At 34.8% G+C, this 24,480-nt stretch overlaps 1 protein-coding gene across 2 annotated transcripts in view; it reads left to right on the plus strand.

The window, feature by feature from the left end:
* Positions 1-24,480, plus strand: part of pasha (microprocessor complex subunit partner of drosha) — a 366,059-nt gene that overhangs the window by 332,775 nt on the left and 8,804 nt on the right. For both annotated transcript variants that reach the window (XM_090391560.1, XM_090391561.1), the window contains exons 16-17: positions 7,619-7,702; positions 20,012-20,122. In XM_090391560.1, coding sequence (XP_090247686.1) covers positions 7,619-7,702; positions 20,012-20,122 — 195 coding nt within the window. The remainder of the gene's footprint in view (positions 1-7,618; positions 7,703-20,011; positions 20,123-24,480) is intronic.

Genomic DNA, 24,480 nt, shown 5'->3' on the forward strand with positions numbered 1-24,480 from the left:
AGATCTCACTTGGTCTCTCCTGGTTTCCATTGTGATTCTGATATATTGGAGAGAGTACAAAGGAGAGTGTTAAAAATGACATCAGGATTGTGGAATACTGATTACGAAGACAGGTTGAGAATTTTTAGACTGCAGACATTAGCAAACAGGAGAAAGAGGGGTGATATGATTGAGACTTACAAACTTCTGAAAGGGTCATACAGGATTTCAATTGACGGAATTTTTTAATTTATGGAGGGTGGGGAAAGGACGAGAGGGCATCCTTGGAAGCTGAGAATGAAGGCCGCTAAGAAGCTAGATTTTTTTCTCAGAGGGTGGTGGTGGTGCGTGATTGGAATGGATTGCCATTGGATGTTGTGAGTTCAAGCAGTATGAATAGATAGGAATAAGTATGATAGCTGGTGTGTGTAGTATGTGGCCTCCCTCGATGAGTCTCTGACTCCCTGGAGGTCTCTCTTAATAATAATAATACCAGCAGGTGAACCCTTTGGCTTTGATCACCTCCTGCACCCCTTTGAGGGAAGCTTTCCACCAGTGTGTAACAGACATCAGGTGAAATTTGCCTTCATTTCTCCATGAAAACAGCACTGAGTTTAGTGACAGATAGAGGATGTGCTGCTCTGGACCTCAATTGCTGCACCAATTCATCCGACAAGTGTTCAATGGGGTCAAGGTCAGGACTCTGTGTAGGTCAGGGCAATCGTTTAACACCCATCTCTTCATACCATTCCATAACAGCTGCAGCTTTGTGGCATGGGACATTGTCATCTTGATAGTAACATGGGTTAGTCCCACAAAAACTCCACAGCGTAGGCAGCACCTGATTATCCAGAATATCAAGGTACCAAGCTTCATGGAACTATGGACAATGACCAGTGGTCTCACTCCAAACTATCTGAATGCACTCCACACCATTACTCCACCAAACTTTACTGTGGGTACAACACACTGTTATAGCAAGTGCTCACCAGGCTGCCTCCACATTCACACCCTGCCATCAGACTGGAAAGAGGTGAACCTTGATTCATTGCCTCAGAGTATCATTTTCCACTGGTCAATAGTCCAGTTCACCTGCTCTTTCCACCAGGCCAGATGAGCTGCCTTGTTTAGCATTGTGTTCAGCTTGTGCACTGCATGGAAACCCAGTAAATGGAGTAAATGGAGTTCTTTTTGTACAGTTTTAGTGCTCAACATGGCATTACCGGCACTCTGAACTCATCACAGATGATCTGTGCTGATTGTAGCCAGTTTTTGCATGCCACTTATTTTAACACCCTCCTGTCCCTGTCAGTCATTTTCGATGGCTGTCCTGGGTGATTTTCTGCACTAGTGATGCAGGAACATCTCCATTTGAGCAGCAATGCCATGTTTGGACATGCCACCAGTGTGACAACCCATGATGACACCTCTCTCTCAAAGTCACTGAGTTCACATTGTATTGCCATGTCAACTGCTACAATGAAATACTGCTTCCTACTATATGTACAACAGTTTTTATGTTATTAACAAACCTGGAATGTTCCATAACTTCAAATAACAGGAGTGTCCAGACAATTATTGGTAGATTGAGGTGTGCTAGGTGTGCAGTGCTCATCTACTGAATAGCAATATCACCAAGATTATATTTTTGCATTTATACCCATTAAAGACTCCTCTAATTGTTTCCTAGCTTCATGTGCTCCCTAAAAGTAAACACAATTTACTAATGCTTAATGAACAGGACACTTTTTGAAACATAAACATCATATCACATTCGTGTTAATAGTCCAAGTGTGTGTTCAAAATACATACATCTTCGAAAATATGTACAGATGGCTCAGCGGTTCAAATTCTTAGCATTCTAGTAGTTTTAAATTGCTCAGAATGTGAGGCATGGTGAGCTCTGAGACAATAGCACCTGGAGACTGTGATTGATTATTGTATCAGTTTGGTTACAAAGTAGATTATGCTTAACAAGAAATTATATTCTTGTTTGATCTCTTTATTCATCTGTAAGCAAAAAAAGTTTGTACTTGAAGTATCTTCACAAATAGGTTACTTGTATATAGAGGTTGTTGACTTCACATCATGCTCCAAAGGACAGGGGTATGTCAAATGGAGGAAGGGGATTAATAGTTAGTTCAATGAGTTTGGAGCTGAACCATATAGATGGTAATTGGTAACTGTCTGTATTTATACATGATTAGAGGAAAGTGGAGAAATGGTGGTGTCCAGTTCACTGGAGCAGCATCCATGAAAGAACTCCTAGAAAAGACATAATGCAGAAACAGAGGGTCACGATAAGAAAATAATATTTATGAACTTATTTGTCGATATTTCGCTGATATTACATCCAGCATCTTCAGAGCACAAAAACAGTTTGTCAGTACATGAAACAAAAACAATTTGGTATAACAGTGGAACTAATTTAAAAAAATTATAACAGACCACACAAGGAATTAAAGTCCTAGTTAGGTGCCATCTATGTTGGAAAAAGAGAGAAAACAAGTGTTAATTAGATCTTAAATAACTGTCTCCCAGATTTTTGGTAAATTTATACAGCCATACTTGTTGAAGTTCAGAATATGTTTTAAAGCTTCTGTTGATTCTAAAAACAATGTCTCTGACTTAGAATGACTTCTGCGTAGCACTTTTGTTTTCTTCCAATTGATCCTGTGTGAAGTGGTATCCAAAGCACAAAGCATGGTCTGCTAGACCTGACTAATCAGCAAATAAGTCAATAAATATTATTTTCTTATCATTCGGTGTTGTCATCAATACTGTGAAAATAAATAACATTTTTTCCAATATCTACAAATTCTCTTTTAGCTCTTATTTATTCATTTTTGATTTTATCTCTGAGTCTTATGTTTAGCAAACATCTTTCCATTCTTCTTTTTGTTTTTTGCATTTTACCTGTTATTTCCTTTTTGTTTGGCCAGGTTTCTGCTCTGTATGTCATAACAGGCAACATACATTGGTTGAACAGTCTTGCTCTCTAATAATAAATTTAGTTTAATCCTTTATCCCAGTGATAGCAAACAAAGCTTGCACCTGAAAATATCTTCAGGACTGAATATAGTATTGTACTATCTTACCTGGGTAAGTAGTGCAACACCAGGGCAACTCGTAGCAAAGGTGGAGCAAGCTACCAACACTCCTTTTCCAGTATCTCCCATAATGCAAAACACATCTCCCTGTGGATATGTATACTGTTATGCATTAAGGGATTGGCCACTACCCAGACTAGTTTCGACCTTTATTGAGGTCTCTTCAGTGGGAGCCAGGCCCAGAGTTAGAGATACCAGGCAGAAGCAGTAGCAAGGTCATCTTTACCTATAGGAGTTGCCAAAAGGTTTACCACCTTTTTTTTATTAAATTACTCTGGATTTAGAGAAAGATGTTGAAAGTTTATTTTTCACTAGGTTAGACTATAATAAATTTAATTTAATCCTTTATCCCAGTGAGAGCAAACAAAGTTTGCGCCTGAAAATATCTTCAGGACTGAAAGGATTAAACTAAATTTATTATAGTCTAACCTAGTGAAAAATAAACTTTCAACATCTTTCTCTAAATCCAGAGTAATTTAATAAAAAAAAAAAAAAGGTGGTAAATCTTTTGGCGACCCCTATAGGTAAAGATGACCTTGCTTCTGCCTGGTATCTCTAACTCTGGGCCTGGCTCCCACTGAAGAGACCTCAATAAAGGTCGAAACTAGTCTGGGTAGTGGCCAATCCCTTAATGCATAACAGTATACATATCCACAAGGAGATGTGTTTTGCATTATGGGAGATACTGGGATAGGAGCGTTGGTATCTTGCTCCACCTTTGCTATGAGTTGCCCTGGTGTTGCACTACTTACCCAGGTAAGATAGTACAACACCATATTCAGTCCTGAAGATATATTTTCAGGTGCAAACTTTGTTTGCTCTCACTGGGATAAAGGATTAAACTAAATTTATTATAGTCTAACCTAGTGAAAAATAAACTTTCAACAGTCTTGCTCTCTTCTCAGGTTTTATTTTGCTGTTTGAAAATCTCTTCAATTTTTCATAAGCTGACTCCCATTCCTATTCTTCTTTTTCCTTCTTCCATGACTCCTTCTTTCTTCATTGTTAACAATTTTCCCAAGTATGCATATCCATCTATTATTTAAATTACTTTATTGTTTACCCTAATAACATGTCTTTCATCGTATCCTTTTCAGTTTGTTATTATTTTGGTTTTCTCAGAATTAATGTCTAATCCAGTTTCTATTGATTTTAGTTGTTGGATCTTCATATCATTTCTTTTAAATCTTTCATCTTGTTAGTAATAATAAAAATATCATCAGCAAATCTTAGGTTATTTAATTTAATTCCATTAATATTGACTCATTTATTGGTCCATTCTAAATTACTCATCATATGTTCCAGTGTTAATGTGAAGAGGTTTGGAGAAATGGTGTCTCCTTGCCTTATTCCTTGTTTATGTGAAAATTTTCACTTATTTCATTAAGAATGATATTTGATGTAGCATTTCCATAAATATATTATTATTATTATTACATGGCACCTCCAAGGAGCCGAAAGACTCATCGAGGGAGGTCACCTACTCTACAGCTCTCCGCCTCCACCACTCAGTCCACCAACTATAGCAAACCATAATTTACACCAATGCCATCCACTGTCCACCACCACTACCACTAGTTTTTTCACAGACAATCACAAACATCCATATCCACAGCGGGGTTCGAACCCACAGCCTTTTAGCTGGAAAGTGGATACACTAACCACTCGGACAACCAGAGCAGCAATATTTTATTATGTCAATAAATTATTTTTCTCTAAGATAATCTCTAAGAGCTTCTATTATTGATGATGTTTTTATGCAATCAGAAGGCTTTTTTTAAAATCCATGAAGGCCATGTGAAGAGGAAGGTTGTATTCATTGCATTTTTCAATAACCAGGCTTATTGATTGAATATGATCTATTGTCCTAAAGTTTTTTCTGAAACCAGCTTGTTCAGAGGGTTGTATTGAACCAAGTCTTGTTTCTAATCTGTTGGTTATAATTAGTGAAAAGATTATAAATGTGGGATAACAGACTGATAGGTCTGTAGTTTTCTAGTTTTAATTTGCTTCCTTTTTTTTATTTTTTATGCAGTAAAATAATATTTGCATTATTCCATATTTGGGGTATTTCTGCTTTTTTGATGCATCTATTGAAAATAATTTTCAGTTCTTGTTTTAGAATATCCCTGTTTTCTTTAATCATGTCTATTATTAAACCATCTTCTCCAGCAGGTTTATTGCTTTTCATTTGTTTTAATGCTTTTTCAATTTCAAAGATTTTTAATGGTGGTATATCAGAGGTATTGACATAATCTATTTTTTCTGTTGATTTTTCTTTCTATCTTCACTTTTATACAGATTCATGTAGAACATTTTTGCTTCTTCTGTGATTTCTTGTTTGCTAAATAATTTTCTTCCATTTTAGTCTTCAAGAGCTATAATATTCTTTCTTCCAAGTGAAAGGTTATTTCTTAGAATTCTGAGGTTTCCATTTTCATCAATGATTTTTTGGATTATATTATCTTCTCTTTTCCTTTCTGCAATCAATTATTTTCTCTTTTCAATAAGGTTTATTGTTTTTAATGATAGTTTCTTGGTCCAGCTCATTTTGTTTTCTTTTAAATTTTGTGCTGATTCAGTAAGAATGTTTCTTATTTTTTCTTCTTCATAACCAATGCTTATTCCTTTATTTGATATCCTTTGTATATTTTCTTTAAAATATACAAAGAAATTTCCTTTAAATTTCTTTTCCACTGATATCTTAAAACTATTGGTGTGAAATATTTCAGCTTTTATAATTTTTTTTTTTATAATTTTTTCCCTCTCTCAGCTTTCATTGGTATTTCTATTTTCCCTCTCATCATTCTGTGATCAGAGGCGATGCCAATATGGTTTAAAACACTAACATCTCTGAAAATACTTGAAGAAACAGCTGCATATCACCAGTTAAACCCATCCCAATATCATTAACATACAAATTGAACAACAATGGTCCCAAAACTGGCCTCTGCAGTACACCACTAGTGACCTTCCTCTTTCGAGATACTGCACCCCCATATACAACTTTCTGATACCTATCTGACAGCCAGTCACTGATCCAAATCAGAAGTCTTATTCAATCCCATCTGTTTCAATTTATTTAACAGCTTGTTGTGCGGCAGTCTATCAAAAGCTTCTGCAAAATCGAAGTACACCACTGTATAAGCATCTCCTCTGTCCAAGGTATTTGGTACCTCATTATAGTACATAAGTAAATTAGTAAACCATGCCTTTAACAAACCCATGCTGATAATCACAGAAAATACTGCTGTTATCATCCCATTTCTGTATCCTACTACTCACCAATCTCTCTCTCTCTCTTTCTCCAGTACCTTAAGCACAACACCAGATATACAGATTAGCCTATGATTTGAACCACAGCATTATAAAAACCTTTATGTAGGAACAATTTTACCTTCTTTCCACTCCCTTGGAACCTGTGCCATAAGACTCTTATTAAACAGGCATACCAATGCTACTGGCAATTCCCTGGAACATCCTTTTAAGACATGTGATGATATATCATCAAATCCTATTGCCTTATTGATATCAAGGTTATTTCCTCAAATACCTCCTGTTCACTCACAATTAAGCCATCCTCTCCTATGTCCTCTACATTTAAGTTCCTCATGATTTGACCCTAATCAGGATGAAACATCCTTATAAATTGATCACTGATTTCTATCATTTTCATTCTAACATTAGTTAATACTGAGAAAAATCATTTTCAACTGAAACAGAAGTAATGAACAGGAATAATGTTGGATTTATAATATCCTTTATTTCCAGAACTAATTTTAATTTCTGTATTTACTTTTAACATTTAATAAAAATAAATAAACAAATAAAACAACTTAACATTTAAAAATTTTAGTTAAGAATATCAAATAGCATTCTACAAAAATAATAAAAAAATAATTAAGAATGTGTGAAAAACTTGGCAAAACTTAAAAAATCTGAAGAGTGTGATGCGTATATAGATGTTGGTGTTGCGGCACTGGTGGTATATAGATGTTGGTGGTACAGCATATATTTGGAAATTTGGAATTAAAAGATGCTACATTTTATTATTCAGTAAAGATACACAATATTGTTGGCCACAAAATAAAGTTTATTTTAAGAGCTTTTGTTAATAATTTTCACATGGTGCTGACTTGTGACATAGCAGATATCTAGCTGAAATGTGATTTCAAACCATATAGCTCAATATTTCTGATAGAGCAGAATCAAACACTTATAACCTGCTGTAGTGTTTTCATGTCTTAGGCTAGTTGAAAACTACAGCAATTATAAAAGTGACAAAAACAACAGAAAATGCATAACATCATGGTGCTACCTTAATAGCAGAAGCTATTTTGCAATAGTCTCACATCTATGTCAAATGACATCATATATCTTTATTTATCAGTTAATGAAACGTGGCCTCTTCAAACTTCCAGAATCAATACACTATTTATCATTGATATTTTTGAATACTTTTTCTTGCATGATATATGTATTAATCAGTCTTTCATTTATATATATATATATATATATATTAATAACAGGCAATTCATCCTCATATCACTTCTTGGGGTTCATTACTACGATTGTATGGAAAAGGATCTTGTAAAACACCAAAGGAAAAGAAGGTAAGTGCTTCATTATCCATTGTACATCATATGTATGCATATTTAAACCGTGCTGAATATAACATATATGGTTTACAACTGAAAGCAAGTCATACAGAGGCAGATATTTTTCTTCTCTTCCAGGATATTAGGATTCTTCCACTATGCAAATTGGAAAATATGAACATGTTCATTTATGCATGCACATACATATATACATGTGAGGTAGGTTCCAAAATTTTGCGGCCTGATATATAAAATTCGCACCAATTTTAAAATGCCATGCACGACAGATAGCGCCATCTATGGAGAGCTTGGTGTACCAGTTTCAACTCTCTACCTGCATCATTCAGTTGGAGGCACTCATTTGACTAGCATATGGCATGCTAAGTGGCTGTAATGTTAAAAATTGGGTACCAAACTGTGATAAAGTTTTTCACCAAAACAGGGCTTTCTCCAAGTGCTATCAAACAGTGATTGAATGGTATTTATGGGGAAGTTTCTCTTTCATACTCCACCCTGAAGGAATGGGCTAAACAGTTTTGCCTAGAGAGAGAGGAGAGCATCAAAGATGATCCTCGTGATGGTCAGTCTGTGGAAGTGATCACTGAGGAGAATGTCTCTCTTGGTGAGGAGGAACGGCTCAATGACAGATAGCGGAAGCTCAAAGAAATCTCAGCAAGGTTGGGGCTTTCTATAACAATTGTCTTTTGCATCATTTACGAGAAGCTTCACATGACAAAGGTCAGTGCAAGGTGGGTGCCTCAACTTCTCTCCTCAGTTCAGAAGGAGCATCGTGTGACCCGTTCCCCCAAGTTTTTAGAACTTTGTCAAGGAAATTAGAGAGAAGTGCTGTAATCCATTGTCACTGGGGATGAAACCATGGTCCTTTATTGTGATCCTCTGTCCAAAAGGGAATCCATGGAGTGGTGCAAAGCACCATCAAGAAGATCATGGCAAAAATAAAATCTTTTGGGACTGCTGGGGAATTCTCTTAATTGACTGCAAGGAATACCATCTTGAAATATCTGTCATTGAAGAATATTATGCTTCACTCCTGTACAAATTGCATGATGTCATAAGGGAGAAGAGATGAGGAATGCTGAGTCATGGTGCGCCTTCATAACGATGCTCCAATCCATATGGCTATTCTTGCAAAGGCTGCAGTGAAGAACTGTGGCTTTCCAGGAGATTGAACACCCACCCTACAGCCCAGATATTGCACCCAGTGACTATTACCTCTTCTTGAAACTGAAGAAAAACCTTCAAGGAAGAAAATTTGCAGATGACAATGAGATAAAAGATGCATTTTTAGGCCATTTTGCAGACAAAGGTATAGACCATTTTTTTGAGGGCATAGAAATGTTAATTCAAAGTTGTGAAACGTGTTGAAGTAAAGGGAGATTATATTGAAAAGTGACACAGTTGTTTTCTTTTTATCACCTCTAAAAGTTAGTCAAGCCAGAAACATATGAAACCTACTCTTGTACATTTAACAGAGACCTTGCAGAGATAGGTTTATCTAAATACATTAACCTTCCTATTGACCACAATGTGTGATGTGTATATCCACGAACCAAACATATAATTGTACCATTGAGATACTTTTGAAATAACATGGATACAGAGTGTAAGATGTGGATATATTTCCACTGTGACTGATTGAGTGATTAATGGAGGCCTATTAAAAAAAAATTAACGTCTCATGTAAGAGTTTCCCTACTTGAATTTCAGGTATTTTATCCAGCAAAAAATTCCATCTAACCACACACACACACACACACACACACACACACACACACACACACACACACACACACAGTTACAGAAACTGTCCTTTTTTATGCAGACAGTTAAAAATAATGGTTAATTTATAGTTTTGCCTCCTCCACAATAGTACCAGACAACTAATGAGTGATTAATTATCTGGATGCTAGATGTGTTCAGGAATATAATTATATAATCATAATGTTAGTTAAATAGTAACCTATTGCTATTACATGTGAACAGTAATGATAATAATAAAACCAGCAAAATTATTAGTCATTTAACTAATTAAGTCGGTTTTTTAATTTTTAATATTAATCTTTTGTTGTTTTTTTTTGCTTTCCTCCATGTTTGATGTTCAAATTTAACCAGTGGTCTTCTTGTAGACAAATAACTGGTTACAAAATTTCTAATCTTAGGAATACAAAGTCTTATAACAATGAATATAACAGACACATCTTTATATATAAAATAAGCTTCTGAATGAAAGCAGTACCCAATTTCAGTATTCTTTTATTAAGCTATTATCTGAAAGGTATTATTATGTGACACCTCCAAGGAGTTCAAGGACCTGTCGAGGGGCACTCCGCTCTACAACTCTCCATCTCCACCATTTAATCCACTAACTACACAGAACTGCAACTATCATCGTCATCATCATCTACACACAATACCATCTACTGACCATCACCACCACCACCACTAATATTTTTTGTCTATAAATCATGTGTTCTCAAAGCTGATTTGCCTGTGTGCAGGATTAAAAACCCAAGTTTCTGGGAGGGAAAATCCTGCTACCTCCATATAAGATCGGTTAACTCACCTTCAGTTGAAAAAAATATATATATATATATATATTTCTCTTATCATAATTAGAATTGAATTTAGGCTTTTTCCAACTGATAGGTGCAACATACTTTTCTTCTTCCAGTTGTGCTATGGAGGCTCATGAAATGCACAGTTTCTTCTACCAGTACATTGAAGATGGCTATCCCATCAAGGCAGCTAGGATGTCATGCTCTGTTACTTTGACATTTTTTAGTTTACTAAAATGTATAATTTTTTTATAATAGTTGGAGTTTCCTATATGAAAACACTATTATTGCTGTGATTATAATATTATTTCAGAATTTATTCAAATTAAAAAAAATGGGTGTATAGTAATCCCTCAATTAATGTGCCTAATGCGTTCTTTAAAACAGGTGCATTAATCAAAAATGCAATAATCGAATATAATAACCTATGGGAAAATGTATAATTCATCCCTCAAATTTCTTTTTTGACTATTAATTTTTTTTATAAAAAAGAATTAGGGCCTTTAAAGGAAAACCATGAAGCTGAAAGACAATAAAACATATTCAGAATATAAATTTATTATTCTGCTTCTTAACACAGAATTGAGCTAACATAGTTTGGCGGACATTGTTTCTTTTTTTCATACAACTGACGGTGTGGCCCTATTGCCTCTTCTGCAAATTTTACTGGTTCTCTCTTCACCAGGGTCAGTCTCAAAGCATTGCTACTTAAAAACTTGTACGAAAATTATTTTTAATTTGATTCTGTGAAACCTCTTCGGGGTTGTCAGTGATTAAATTTTCTTCATATTCTTCAGGATCTTCCCACTGTGCATCTAAATTTAGCAGGTCAGAATCACTCAACTTTTCAGAATGAGATTTAATTAACTTAATTTGAAAAGCCTCTAAAATCATTTGCACAATGTGGAAAAATGTGCTTCCAAACGACTCGCATATTGCTAGCAGTAATTTCATTCGACTTTGTGACTTTATAACCAGGCTAAGATTTCTCTGATTTGGCTAGAAGGGTCTTGGAAGGCGTTCGCTTCCAAAAAAAAAAGACTGGTTTCATCGACGTTAAATATTTGTCGATCACAATAGTCCCCTTCTTACACAGTTTTCTTCAAAATCTCTGGATATATCCTTATCTGCACTTGCAGCTTTGTCTGTGATTAGAACATTATGTAGGCTATTTCTCTTTTTGAAATGCTCAAATCACTCAGCACTAACGTGGAATTCTCTTCTTTTCCATCATTGATAGCCCTTTCTTTCCAGGTTACAAAGAGACAATGCTTTTAATTTAATAAGGCATAATAATAATAATAATAATAATAATCTTTGATCCATTTAAAAGAAGTCTCTCTAATTCAATCATTATAATATTTTGATTTCGAGTGCATGCATGATGAACTTGAAGCAGCCTTACCTGTTATGGGTGAATCTTCTTCTTCTTCTTCTTCCTAACATGGAATATAGGCCATGTGGCCTGTTCCGGTCTCATGCCATCTCTTTCTTGGTCTTCCGATTCTTCTTTTTCCACTTATTTTGTATCTGTATAATATTTTTGGTAGTCTGCTGTTGTCCATTTGATTTAAATGTTCTAGCCATTTTTGTTTATACTGTCTTATGTAGTAATTAATTGGTTTGATTTTTAGGGATTGTAAGATTTCTTCATTTGTTTTGTGGTCCACTTGGTATTCCAGCTGTTTTTCTGAGTAACTTCATTTCTGCTGTTTGAATTCGTTTTTCATCTTTCCTTTTCATGGTCCATGTTTCGCTTCCTTATAGTAGAGTTGGTTTTGACAAGACATTATATAGTCTGATTCTAGTGTGTTTTTGTACCAGGGATGGCTTAAATATACTATTTATTATGCCATTTACTTTGACAAAGTTTGATATTTTAGTGTCTATGTCTTTTTCTTCTTCGTATGATAGATCACATCCCAAGTATCTGAAAGTGTTTACTTGTTCTAGTATTTTATTATCTATCACTATTTTACTTCTTATTGGGTTTTCTCCTTTGAATGCCATTATTTTTGTTTTTTCTTTGGATATTGTCATATTATATTGCTTTGAGATATCATTTAATGATTTTAATGATCTTTGTAAGTCATCTTCTGATGTAGCTAATACTATTTGATCATCTGCAAATAGTAGCGTATCTATCTTCATTTGCAGGGTCATTTATATACCAAATGGGTTATGCTGTTTCCAGATTGTTAATATTTCATTTATATATATATATATTGAAAAGCAGAGGTGAGAGGGTACACCCTTGTCGTACTCCTCTTGATATATCTTTCCATTCTGAGGTGTGTTCTAATTTAACTGCTATTTTATTTCCTGTATATATTTCTTGAATAGATTGTAAAAGTTGGTTTGGTATGTTTAAATTGGTTAATATTTTAAACAATTTTTGTCGACTAATTTTGTCAAAAGCTTTTTCATAATCAATAAACGCCACATGTGTTTCTTTTTGAAATTCTCTTCTCTTTTCTATTAATAATTTTAAAGTAAAAATTGGATCTATGCAGGATCGGCCTTTTCGGAAGCCATTTTGTTCTCCTAGTAATTTGTTTTCTACAATGCTGCTTAGTTTCTCTTTTAATATTCCTGCATATATTTTATATCCTGTATTCAGCAGGCTAATTCCCCTATAATTATTGCAATTGTCTTTATTTCCTTTTTTATAGATTGGGATGACCAGTGCTTTTTTCCAAGAGTTAGGGGTTTTTCCGGACATCCAAACCATATTAAAAGATTTCAAAAGTCTTTCATTAAATTTTTCACCTGCATTTTTGTATAGTTCTATATTTATATTGTCTTCTCCTGGCGTTTTCCTATTTTTCATCTTCTTTATTATATTTTTCAGTTCTAACATTGTGATATTTTCTATTAGGTCATTCTTTGTCTTATAAAAATTTAATTCATTGTTCTCATCTGTCCAGAGATTTTGGAAATAGGTCACCCATTTTTCTAAATCTATTGTTTGTATTTTTATCTTTTTCTTTTATTTCTTTATTCATGTTCTTTATTACTTTATAGTTTTTGGGTTGTGGCTTAAATAAATCCTTTTCTAGTTCTGTTAAATTGTTCCATCTTTCTCTATGTTTTTTCCTTACTTCTCGTTTTGCAATTGCACTATTTCTTTTATACTCTATTTCTGCTTCTATTGTTTGGAATTTAGCCATTTCTGGTAACTGTCCTTTTTGGTTTTTATTATATTTTCTATTTCTTTGTTCCAGTCTCGTAGTCCTCTTTTTCTAATCCATTTGCACTTTATTCCTAAGGTTTCTGTTGCTGCTTTTGTGAGAATTTGTTTCAAATTTTCCCATTCATCTTCTATGTCACTTGATTCATGTGTGGTTTCTGTTTTTAAGTTTGTGCATTTTTGATATTGTAGTCTAACTTGAGGATCCTGTAATGAAGAAATTTTGTAGCTTGGCTGGTAAGAATTTTCAATTCTATGTGTTTTTAGCCACTTTGGTTTAAAAATGAATTTTTGCTGATACCATATAATGATCAGAGTTTAATTCAGCCTCGATATGCTCTTACATCTAAAATTAGCTCCACTAATTTAAAATTTGTGATAACATAGTCAATTACTGATTTGTATCCTCTGGCTGACCAAGTATATTTATGTATTTCCTTGTGTTTAAACATTGAATTCATTATTCTCATATTATAAATGACAAAATCGCACAATCTGCGACATTTTGATTACATGTATCTTCGCCAAATTTACCTATGTTTGTTTTGTATTTTTTGTTTCCTATTCTGGCATTTAAATCTCCTGCTAGCAGTAAATAGTGAGTTTTGTTTGTTTTATCTATGGCATTCTGTAATTCTTTATAAAATATCTTCTTTTCCCTCTTCTGGTGCAACACCAATTATTGTTATGTGGCCTCTTAATGTCTTGAGTCTAATTTCTATTAGTCTTTCATTCAAATAGTTGTAATATACAATATTGTTCTTTAGGGATTTATGTACCATAATCATTATACCTGCTTTTGCTCTTTCTTCTTTTTTTACCCCACTGTAGATTTGTATATGGTTGTTTGTTTCTTTTGTATCCTTTTGTTTTTTCTTTTTGTTTCTGTTACTATACATATCTTTATGTTAGCTTGGTTTAGTTGTTTATCAAGTTCTTCTTCTTTGTGTGCAATGCTTCTCACATTCCATGTTGCAATCTTCATTATGTGTTCCTTTTTCCAATTTCGTTTACCGTTTCCTGGGTTGTGGCCTTTTCCCTGACAGTCCGTCCGGCTTTTCTTTGCATGAAACTTGAAAGTATTTTGAATTTCCCCAGGGCAGGTTACTAACCTGTCGCTGGGTAAGTCCAGTGGTAGGCTGCTACCTAACCCCTCTGGACAGGCAGATCTAACAGCATTTACTCTGTTAGGGTGTTAAGGTTATACCGCCCATACTCGGTCGCCAGTGCCTCGTTTGTACTTTTAGAACAGGATGGACCACGGGAAGGTGAGGTTGACATTTGAGTGGGAGAGGCTATGTATTGTGCTTCACCACCCCTTCCACCCCTTATGGGTGAATCAACTGCTGAATACAATTCAGCAGTTGATTCACCCATTTTTGTGTTCTTGTTCTATCTTTGCTCTGGACTCGCCTTGTTCATTTTACTTTTTTATTTCAAGTTTTTTTCCAATCAGATTACTTTTCGAATCATTTTCACACTTCTATTTTTTGCTCACTAATTCTTTTTATTCATGATTAAAGGTTAGGAAAATAATTTAAAATAAAAAAGTAAGGAAAACAACTGCATGAGATATGATCAGCAAAATGCTATGTAAAGCAGACGACATAAATTCTAGTGGTAAATTTGGAACATAGTGCACATGGAAATAGTGTAGTATGCCATTAAAAAATAACTTTGTAAACTGTTTCAAATCGGTAACTAAATTATTTCATCCTGGTGAGTGATTTTTTAAAATAGTTAGCCATAAAAAATGTATAGATCGAAAAATTTTAAAATCTGTAAAATTATTTTTAAGATGTATATAGGCACACTAATCAAATTTGGGTATCGAAAAAAAATGACGCACTAATTGAAAACGCACTAATCGGAGGCGTGTTAATCGAGGGATTGCTGTATAGTGAAACAAAGTAAGAATTTAGTGAAGTGTCAGTAATATGGTGCTGCCTTACTAACAAGAATAGAAATAATCCACATAAATTACATTTTAACTCAAAAGCATTCAAAGAATCAATGGAAATGATAGAACATCCACAACAGTGCAATAAGAAACAAGGTATAATATTACACAAAGTATCGTCCTCTCGCATAAAGCATGTAGTGCATGTGGAAACCAGTGGCACACTTAATGCAACCAACCATGAGGCATCTACACAAGTGCACACCCCGATTGTTAGTCTCTCTCGCTCTCTCCTATTCAAATATTTACATTGTGGTTGTTACTTGTTTTTAGCTTAATTTTTTATTTTATTTACTATATCTTCTGATGATGTGAAACAGTTTATTTCACAAAACTAGTTGAGTATCTGAATAAGCATTTTCTATTATCAAGTTGTTTGTTCCATGATGAAATTGTAATGTGAGTATTAAACCACAGCAGGTTTAACACTGACATTACAATTTTATCATATCAGTAATGTACGTACTTCACGAAGAAATTTTTAAAAAAGGAGAAGAAATCTTGGAAATTAGTTATGTGTACAAAACAGTATACAAAAGTAATATCTCCTTTTTTTTTTTTCTTTTCAAAGAAAATATAATTCCTTTAACGTGTCCTTTTACATGTGAAATGCTTTCACCTTCACTGTGCAATGTCGAGAACATTGCAAAAGAGTGAGGTAAGTAGTTGATAATAAGGAACAGGGAAAGAAAAAGAAATGAGTGTAGTCAGAGAAGAAGGAGAGGTGTAGTGAAATGGCTTGCCTTGAAAAGGATGGGATCAGTCATATCTTGAGAAGGCAGGAAGTATAGCATTGCAAAGTGGAAGTTGGCATGGTCTTGGACTGGTGAGGCAGTGCCAGTGGGTAATGACATGAACATGTCTTATGGACTTCATGTGGTTTATTATGCATAATAATTAGTAGTCTCAGGAATAGAGAGATGAGTTTGTAACATTAATTGGGTCACTGTGCCCAAGGATTATTTAAATAAGCAAAACTTGGTTAAGTGAGGATTATATATATATGTGTGTGTGTGCGTGTGTGTACACACACTCACACAATTTCCAAGGGGTGGTCTCTTGTTCTTTCACTTCTGCTATGTATTGAAAAAAAAGTCTTTTGTGTCATTACTAAGAAATCCCTTTTAATAACATATCTTCTATTAGATCCCCTCTTTTCCACCTGTTGTAATCCATATAACCTTCAACCTGTACTCACAGCGAGCATTCCGCAGACCTGTCATAATCTTGTTCTCTGGGTCCTCTCCACCACTCCTCATTCCTCAGGGAATCCAGACAACCAGATCAGTGCATAGTAATGTCGATGTGGCTTTATTAAACTCTTATAAAGAAGAATGATAACCCTCCCAACCCTGCTGTTGAAGAATACATTGAGAATGTGTTCTACATTTCCTTCTCACTGCCTTCCACATTACCAGGTCTATAACAACACCTTACTAAACATTTCATCCTGTTCATCTCCACTTCACACTATACTGCTTCAAAAACCACTGTGAGTATTTGTTCCTTGCACCTATACTCCCCCCCCCCCAGATGGGTACAACTCCTCTGCCATTGTCAATAGCATTCCTCCTCCCTTTTTGCCTTGTCTGTCTTCACAAAATAGTACATATAGTACATATCCCTCCATCTCGATTCCTGTCAGAATGTCATCCTCGTTCAACCATTTCTCACTTATACCAACAATTTTTGGCCGAATGAACTCTGTCAATGCTACAATTTCATTCCCCTTTTTTTCCAATACTTCTAGTGTTTGTAAACATACACACTGGCTCATTTCTGTTTCTATAGCAAGTTCCACTGACCTCCATTTCTCAGTTTGATTCATCCCCCCCCCCTCCGCGTCGATTTCTCTCTTTTATCATTGATATTACATCTCTCTCCAAGCTGTTAGAATAGAGAGTTTATCAGTTCAGTACTGTGTTAGCAAAATTGTGTGGATGACATCTGATTTTTTTCATAAATTGGCTGAGTTGGGACATAGAATTATAACAGAAATGATGAAAATGTTACAGGTTCATGACAACTGCTAAGGAAGTCAGCATAAAAGTTAATCTTTTTACAAGCAGTAGAGTTTATGGCCAATGGTTGGCATGGAATAAGCAACAAGACCATTCAAATCTATTTTGTTCGTTATGGTTTTAAGCATTCAGTCATGGATATGCTAAATATGGTTGATGGTGAAAATGACATCCCATTAGAAGTGAACCATATATCAGAAACTCTGAAGAGTTTGCATCCATTGATGATAGTCTTCAATACTCTAATGAAAATGAAGACTTTCAGAACAAGAAATTGCAGCAAAACATCAGATGATTCTTTTCATGAAGATGACACTCCCAAGCTTGAAAGTGACTACCAAGATGGTAAAAAATTATTGCTGAATTACTATTCTATTTCATGCAGAAAGGCAATGAAAGGAGTGTTATATCTGCACTGTGTGATCAATCCACTGTACTATCAATACATGTACTGATTTTGTTCAGTTTCAGTTGATTAAAAAAAAAAAAAAAACTAACAAGCTGCACTCAATAAATCCCTAAAACATCTTTGGCTGCTAAGAACTGCATACATATTTAATACATATATAAATGAGATTATTTTTATAGCAGACATTTTGCCTTAATTTCAGCCAGTTGTTTATACATATATCAGCAATTTTGCTACTCAATAAACAAAAAAACTTACAAAACACCTTTTAAACTTCTTATGTGCATCATGTAATTAGGGCAGCTCCTTAATTGGATCAAATTATGCTATTCCTTATGTGGCCCAATTAACTGGAATCCACTGTACTATCAATTTCAATTATTCAAATGACATTCTGTGTGATTCTTTTCATGTGAAGGGTGGTACATGCACCTTTATCTAGCATTTTATGCTTGGAGATTGCTAAACCCCAAATCCCCTATTTATGATTTGCTGTGGCTTATCATTTCTTTGCCACATTTTGTTGATTTCATTTGCTACCTTTAATGTTCTCTTAATTTTGATGGCCACTCTAACCTCATCTATTAGTTATCTGAAGGTTGATTTTGTATAGTCTGATTACTCAAACTAAGATCATCTTCCTAGTAAACTTCAGTGTTTATAATTCAAATGGACTTTCTATCTCCAACTTTACAGATCAGATGGAAAGGATTACCAAAGTATTCTCTGTCATTAATGATCTAACAGAAATAGTTCATCTATTTGTGTTAATTTGTCTCTATCTTTATAAGTCATTCCATGGTCTGTTTCCAGGCCATGATCTATATGTCTCTTCCAGTTATATAAAATAATTCTTGCTGGAATGACAATCTTCATCTCCATTCCACACCACACAAATCCCTGACCACAGTTCTAGCTTTGGTTCTCCAACAAGGGTGTCAAGGTAGTTGAAGAAAAAAATTCTGCATATCTCAAATGGCTCTAGAATTCTGGGTATTCAACTTACACTACAGCCTACAACATCTCGAGCAAATTGCAATTAGACATGGAAAGGAATCACAGGCAAGTCTACAATTGTAATATTATATAATTGGAAATTGGAAGAGACATATAGATCATGGCCTGGAAAAACAGACCATGGAATGACTTACAAAGATACAGACGAATTAACACAAATAGATGAACTATTGGGTGCATCTTCTACGTCTCCATATTTCCACTTTCCTCACATCCAGATGATATCATGATAGCATCAGCCAAAGATAAGGCTGACCTTATCTTTAAGTGATGTATCTTTGATGAGAGGACTTATGTCAATCAGTCCTCTCCTCAAATTCATGTATAGACAGACCAAAAAGAATCACCTCCGTCCATGAAAAATCCCCTGCATATCTCTTCTGATCTTTCACATTTTTCAAGAAGCATTATAAATTTTTTTGTTATCTCCTGGTTCATTTGATATCCTCCCCATTGTACTCAAAAGTTTCACACTCCCAAATTAATACTCATCCTATATACAGAGGACATCATACTCATCTGGCATCTACCTGACAGCATGAAAGCAAACCTATATTCATCCCAGTTGTAACAAAAAAAGGGGAAGGGATAAGACTTCAGTCTATCAGCCCCGTCTTCATTTCATTCCTCTCAAATCAATATAGAAGGTTATCGATACACATTAGTAGAACATCTAACAGCTAACATCTTCAGATGTTAGCTAAAGCTAACATCTTCATTGCCTTGAGACCCACTAATTCATTAGAAACTTGTTCCATGGCAATCTCCTTGCCAACTCTAATTGATGCAGTCTGTGAAATATTTAGTTCAGATGTTGATGCCAGATTGATATATATATATATATATATATATATATATATATCATCATCAAATTCCTGATATGTACCCTCAAGGGATGTACAGGATATGATAGTACTACATGAAAAACTTACATCATTACTAACTTCCTATCTACAATTTTCCTCCAAATTAATCTGTTACCTGTCAAGACTCCAACATTATCAGATCTTATATTTCTATCTTCTAAGGCACTTTTTATTGTCTTTTTCATGCCAACCTGGCAGAGAATACTTGTTTTACCATATATATATATATATATATATATATATATTATTTCTACTAATGTGTATGTTGTATTTCTATATTTATAGGAAGAAGAACAAAAAATAACAGAATTACAAAGTAAAGCATGCATCAATAAACCCAACATATCTATTTTAAATAAGCTGAAAGAAGAGATGCTGAAGTTGAGAGAAAAAAATGTAAGTTTTCAGCATGTTAACTATTTAAAGTATATATTTGCTAATTACAAAATGTAAATTTCATATTTGAATGCAAAGAAGGGTTGCTTAAGGATCAAAGTTAGATAACCACGAAGATACCTACCCATAGCCTTGTAAGAATGCAGAGAACCAGACAGGGCTTCTGACCTAAGTCCAGTTCTTACATTCTAAAAGTGTTAATTCAGCTACTGAAGCAAACTCAATATCAGCAGATATGAACATAGGCATCAACAACAGAAAAGAGGAAACAGAAGTATTGAAAAGTACCATGTTTACATAATTGTTGTTACTGAGATGAAGAAGGCTAAAACAGGTGAAATGCTGCTAAATAATAACTATGAGATGTTATATTCAAGCAATAGTGATCGTGAAACAAAAAAAAACAACAACTAAATATGAAAATAAATTTGTTGAATGGTAGGCAATTTTAAGTACGAGGGTGGTGTGAAGAGTTCTCAGCCTCAACCTCAGATGGCAACACTATCAGCAAGATTTTTTTTTTCAAAGTTGGTACATCTGTCATAAGCATTCATGCGAAATTGCAAGTCATTCTACCAAGTAGTTTGTTTTATACAGCTGTATGAAGCAAAAGTGTTGTCTGCATCCCTTGAAATGGATAAAATTGAGTATCTTGCGGTTATAAAATTCTTTCTAAAAGAAGGTTTAATGCCAAAAGAAATTAATTCGAAGTTCATAAAAGTTTATGGGTACTCTTCTCCTTCGTTTTCGACAATTAAGAAATGGGCTGCCGAGTTTAAACGTGGCCATACCAGCCTTGAAGATGATCCATGTGAAGGACATCCAAAAAGTGTAACAACATCAGAAATCATTGAATCAAGTGCACGATATGCTATTGGATGAGCGGCGAGTCAAAGTGCATGAAATTGTTGAGACTATAAGCATTTCAAAAGAACGTGTAGGATATATTTTGCATGAAGAATTGCAAATGAAAAAAGCTTGGCGCAAGATGGATGCCACACTTGCTTACAGCAGATCAAAAACGCACTCGCATGAAAATATCTGAACAGTGCTTGCAGCGTTTTAACAAGAATAAAACTGATTTTGTGCATCAATTTATTACTATGGGTGAGACTTGGACAGAAGCTGGTTTTTCATCCCCAAAGTAGACAAAGTCGGTTCCATCAGCAGGAAAGGTCATGGTCTGTGTTTTGGGATGCTAAAGGCATTTTGTTTATTAATTATCTTGAAAAGAGTAAAACAATAACCGGGGAATATCATTCCGATATTTTAACGAATTTCTTCTAGAAATTTGTGAGAAAAGACCTGGTTTGCAGAATTAAAAAATCATCTTTCATCAGGACAATGCACCTGCCCACAAAGGTGTTTTGGCAATGGAAAAATTAAGGGATCTGCACTATGAATTGTTGGGACATCCACCCTATTCCCCAGATTTGGCTCCCTCTGACTTCTATCTCTTCCCAAAACTAAACCTCTTCCTCGCTGGTCAGCATTTTGTTTCGAATCAGTAAGATCTGCAAAATACACCTGTAGAGGTGTATTTTGCAGATTTTACTGAGAACCACTACAGGGATGGGATAATGGCACTGGAGCTTTGCTGGAATAAATGTATGTCTTAAGTGAGATTATGTTGAAAAATAAAAATAATTTTGAAATTATAAATTTGTTTTTTCATTGTTAGGCCAAGAACTTTTCAGATCACCCTCATAGAGTGATTCAGGATTGCAAACTGTGGAATGTAATGAGACTTATTTGTACCCATGGTCTCAAAGGTTCTAAAAAGCAGGAAAAAAGTTTAGTCATTAGAGAAAGCAGCTCATATAAAAAAAAAGGAACAGCTGATCCTTGTTGGAGAGCTAACAATAGGATAGGAAATGAATACCAGAGATAGAGAAATGTATTGGGAAAATTTGGAGGACTTGCTGGATTTCTGTTCAGAAAGTAGATTAGTCATATTACTAAACAAAACATTTCATCATATATGGGAGGGGGATCTGGAAAGTTCTGATAAACACCTAGAACAAAAATTATATTAAAGCAACTGATATAACCAAAGAAAGAACATACTAGTAGCAGAGTTATGAAGGTAACTTATGTTCTTATATACTCGTATGTTCTTTCTTGTGGTTATATCAGTTGCTTTAATATCATTTTTCTCCTAAGTTTTATCAGAACTTGCCAGACCCTGCCCCCCTCATAAATGTGCAGAAATTTATAATTCACATGGACACAAGAAATGAAGTCTCTTTGGCTATGTTATTATTGACAGTGACATCTTCACACTGGTTCACTACACAAGTATACAGAAGATTTGAAATAAAAAGTTGGTTGATTGGTTAGTTTTGGATTTATGGCTAAAGCAACTAAGCTATGAAACCATGTCTGAAAATTGTACATGTGTGTTCTCTGACTAGTATGCCTGTTTGGCAGAAAAATCCAAATTTCTGGGAGAGAAAATTCTGCCATCTCTATATATAAAATAGGTAGTAATCATTGTGTAGATTTAAGCAGAATGAATATCATATTGAGAAGAAAAATATGGTAAGAAACTTTTAAAAAAAGGATCAAAGTTGAGTAGTTTCAAATAGTTAATATACAATAGTACAATAGTTATACAAAGAATAACGAAAAAATTTGAAATAAGAACCAAACCTTGGAGTTTCAGTGGCAAACTTGTGAGAATGTTGATTGATTCTACCTGGAAAGTTGTTTGCAAGGATAGAAAATTTCGAACTTCATAGTTTGCTCAGAAGAGTTGGTATGAAAATCTTGACCCTGGCTGGGATTTAGAAATGATCATCTAAGAGTTCAAAGAGTATATGTGACTTCAGGTTAGTAGTAGAATGTTACATAAAGCATTGCAGAGTGTTGTTTCTAGAGAAGGATGGTTACACATGTACTTATTATTATTATTACTGTTCAGGATCTCCATGGCATCACAAAACTCATCTCATGAGGTGCTAAAACACAAGCTCTTTTATACCATTCACTTGATAGAATAATGCATGGAATAGGGTAATTACATGATTAGGTAAAGCATTCTATGGTCCAGCCACCCTCCATGCAAAATTGCTACATCTCTCTCTCTCTCTACATCTACCCACCACTTCCCTTTGCAACTTCTATGTGTGACCTCTTTTTCTGCTATATGAAAAATCTCCCTATTGCCCATCCTGTAATTACCTCTAAACAGTATAAATGTCTCAATCATTTCTTTCCCTTGTCTTTTATCCACCAAACTCTGCAGCTAAGAATGAATGGCTTTAGTTTAATCACATAACATCCCTGATATCATTTGCTTTATCTGCCTTTGTACGCTTTCCAAGTTTACTTCATCCACTTCAAACCCTGATGACTGGATTTAAGCACAATAGTCTGGATTTGATCTGATCTGGCTTTACACAGTGGAATCACCACTTTTTTTTAATTTTATCTCTGCTGGGCAAAGTCCTTCTTAGTATTGTAGCAGTCCTCTAGGTTACCTTCACTACATTTGCAATATGTTTCCTAAACATCAAATTTTTATCAACTATTACCTCGAGATCCCTTCTTGCCATCTTAACTTCCTCTAGTATAGCTCTGCCAAAAGTCCTTACTTTAGTGGCTTAACTGACATCTCTGTTCAATTATTCCACCTATCCAGCTTATTCAAATTCCCCTGAAAGGCCACCACATTAACACTATTACTAATAATCCTTCTAAGCTTCACATCAGCTGCAAACAACTGAATATCTCACTGCAGGGATATTATTGGCATAAAGGTTAAAAAGCAAAGGTCCCACTTGTGATGTTGGAAGTTTTTTCACTTGGTTAGACTATAAATTATTATTATTATTATTATTATTCAGGCTTCCATGGAGTCAAAAGACTCATTACAGGAGATCCTTCCTAAGAAACACAGTCTATCAAGACTCATTGTGAGAGGTCCCTCCTAGGAAACACAAAGTCTATCATACCACTCCTTAAACTCATTGACAGTTCTCCCTCTCACCACTCTATCAGGCAATACATTCCATGGGTCAACGACCCTCCATACAAAGAAACGACTCCTCACCCTCTTGCTCATAGTTCCCTTTTGTAACTTCCAGGGATGGCCCCTTGTCATCACTCCTTTACGCTGTTCAACCAAGCAAAATAACTCCCCAGTGTCAGCCTTGTAACCACCTCTCAACAGTTTAAAATTCTCAATCATATCACCTCTCCTTCTTCTATCCACCAAACTCTGCAGTCCACGTTCCCTCAGTCGATCCTCATAACTAACATTGTACAGTCTTGAAACCATCTTTGTTATCTGCCTTTGTACCCTTTCCACAGTTAATTTCTCCCTTTCAAATCCTGGGGACCAAATCTGAGAAAAA

The sequence above is a fragment of the Typopeltis vanoorti genome, chromosome 4, assembly GCF_054136105.1.
Source record: "Typopeltis vanoorti isolate ZY-2024b chromosome 4, IOZ_Tvanoo_1.0, whole genome shotgun sequence".
Taxonomy (NCBI): Eukaryota; Metazoa; Arthropoda; class Arachnida; order Uropygi; family Thelyphonidae; genus Typopeltis; species Typopeltis vanoorti.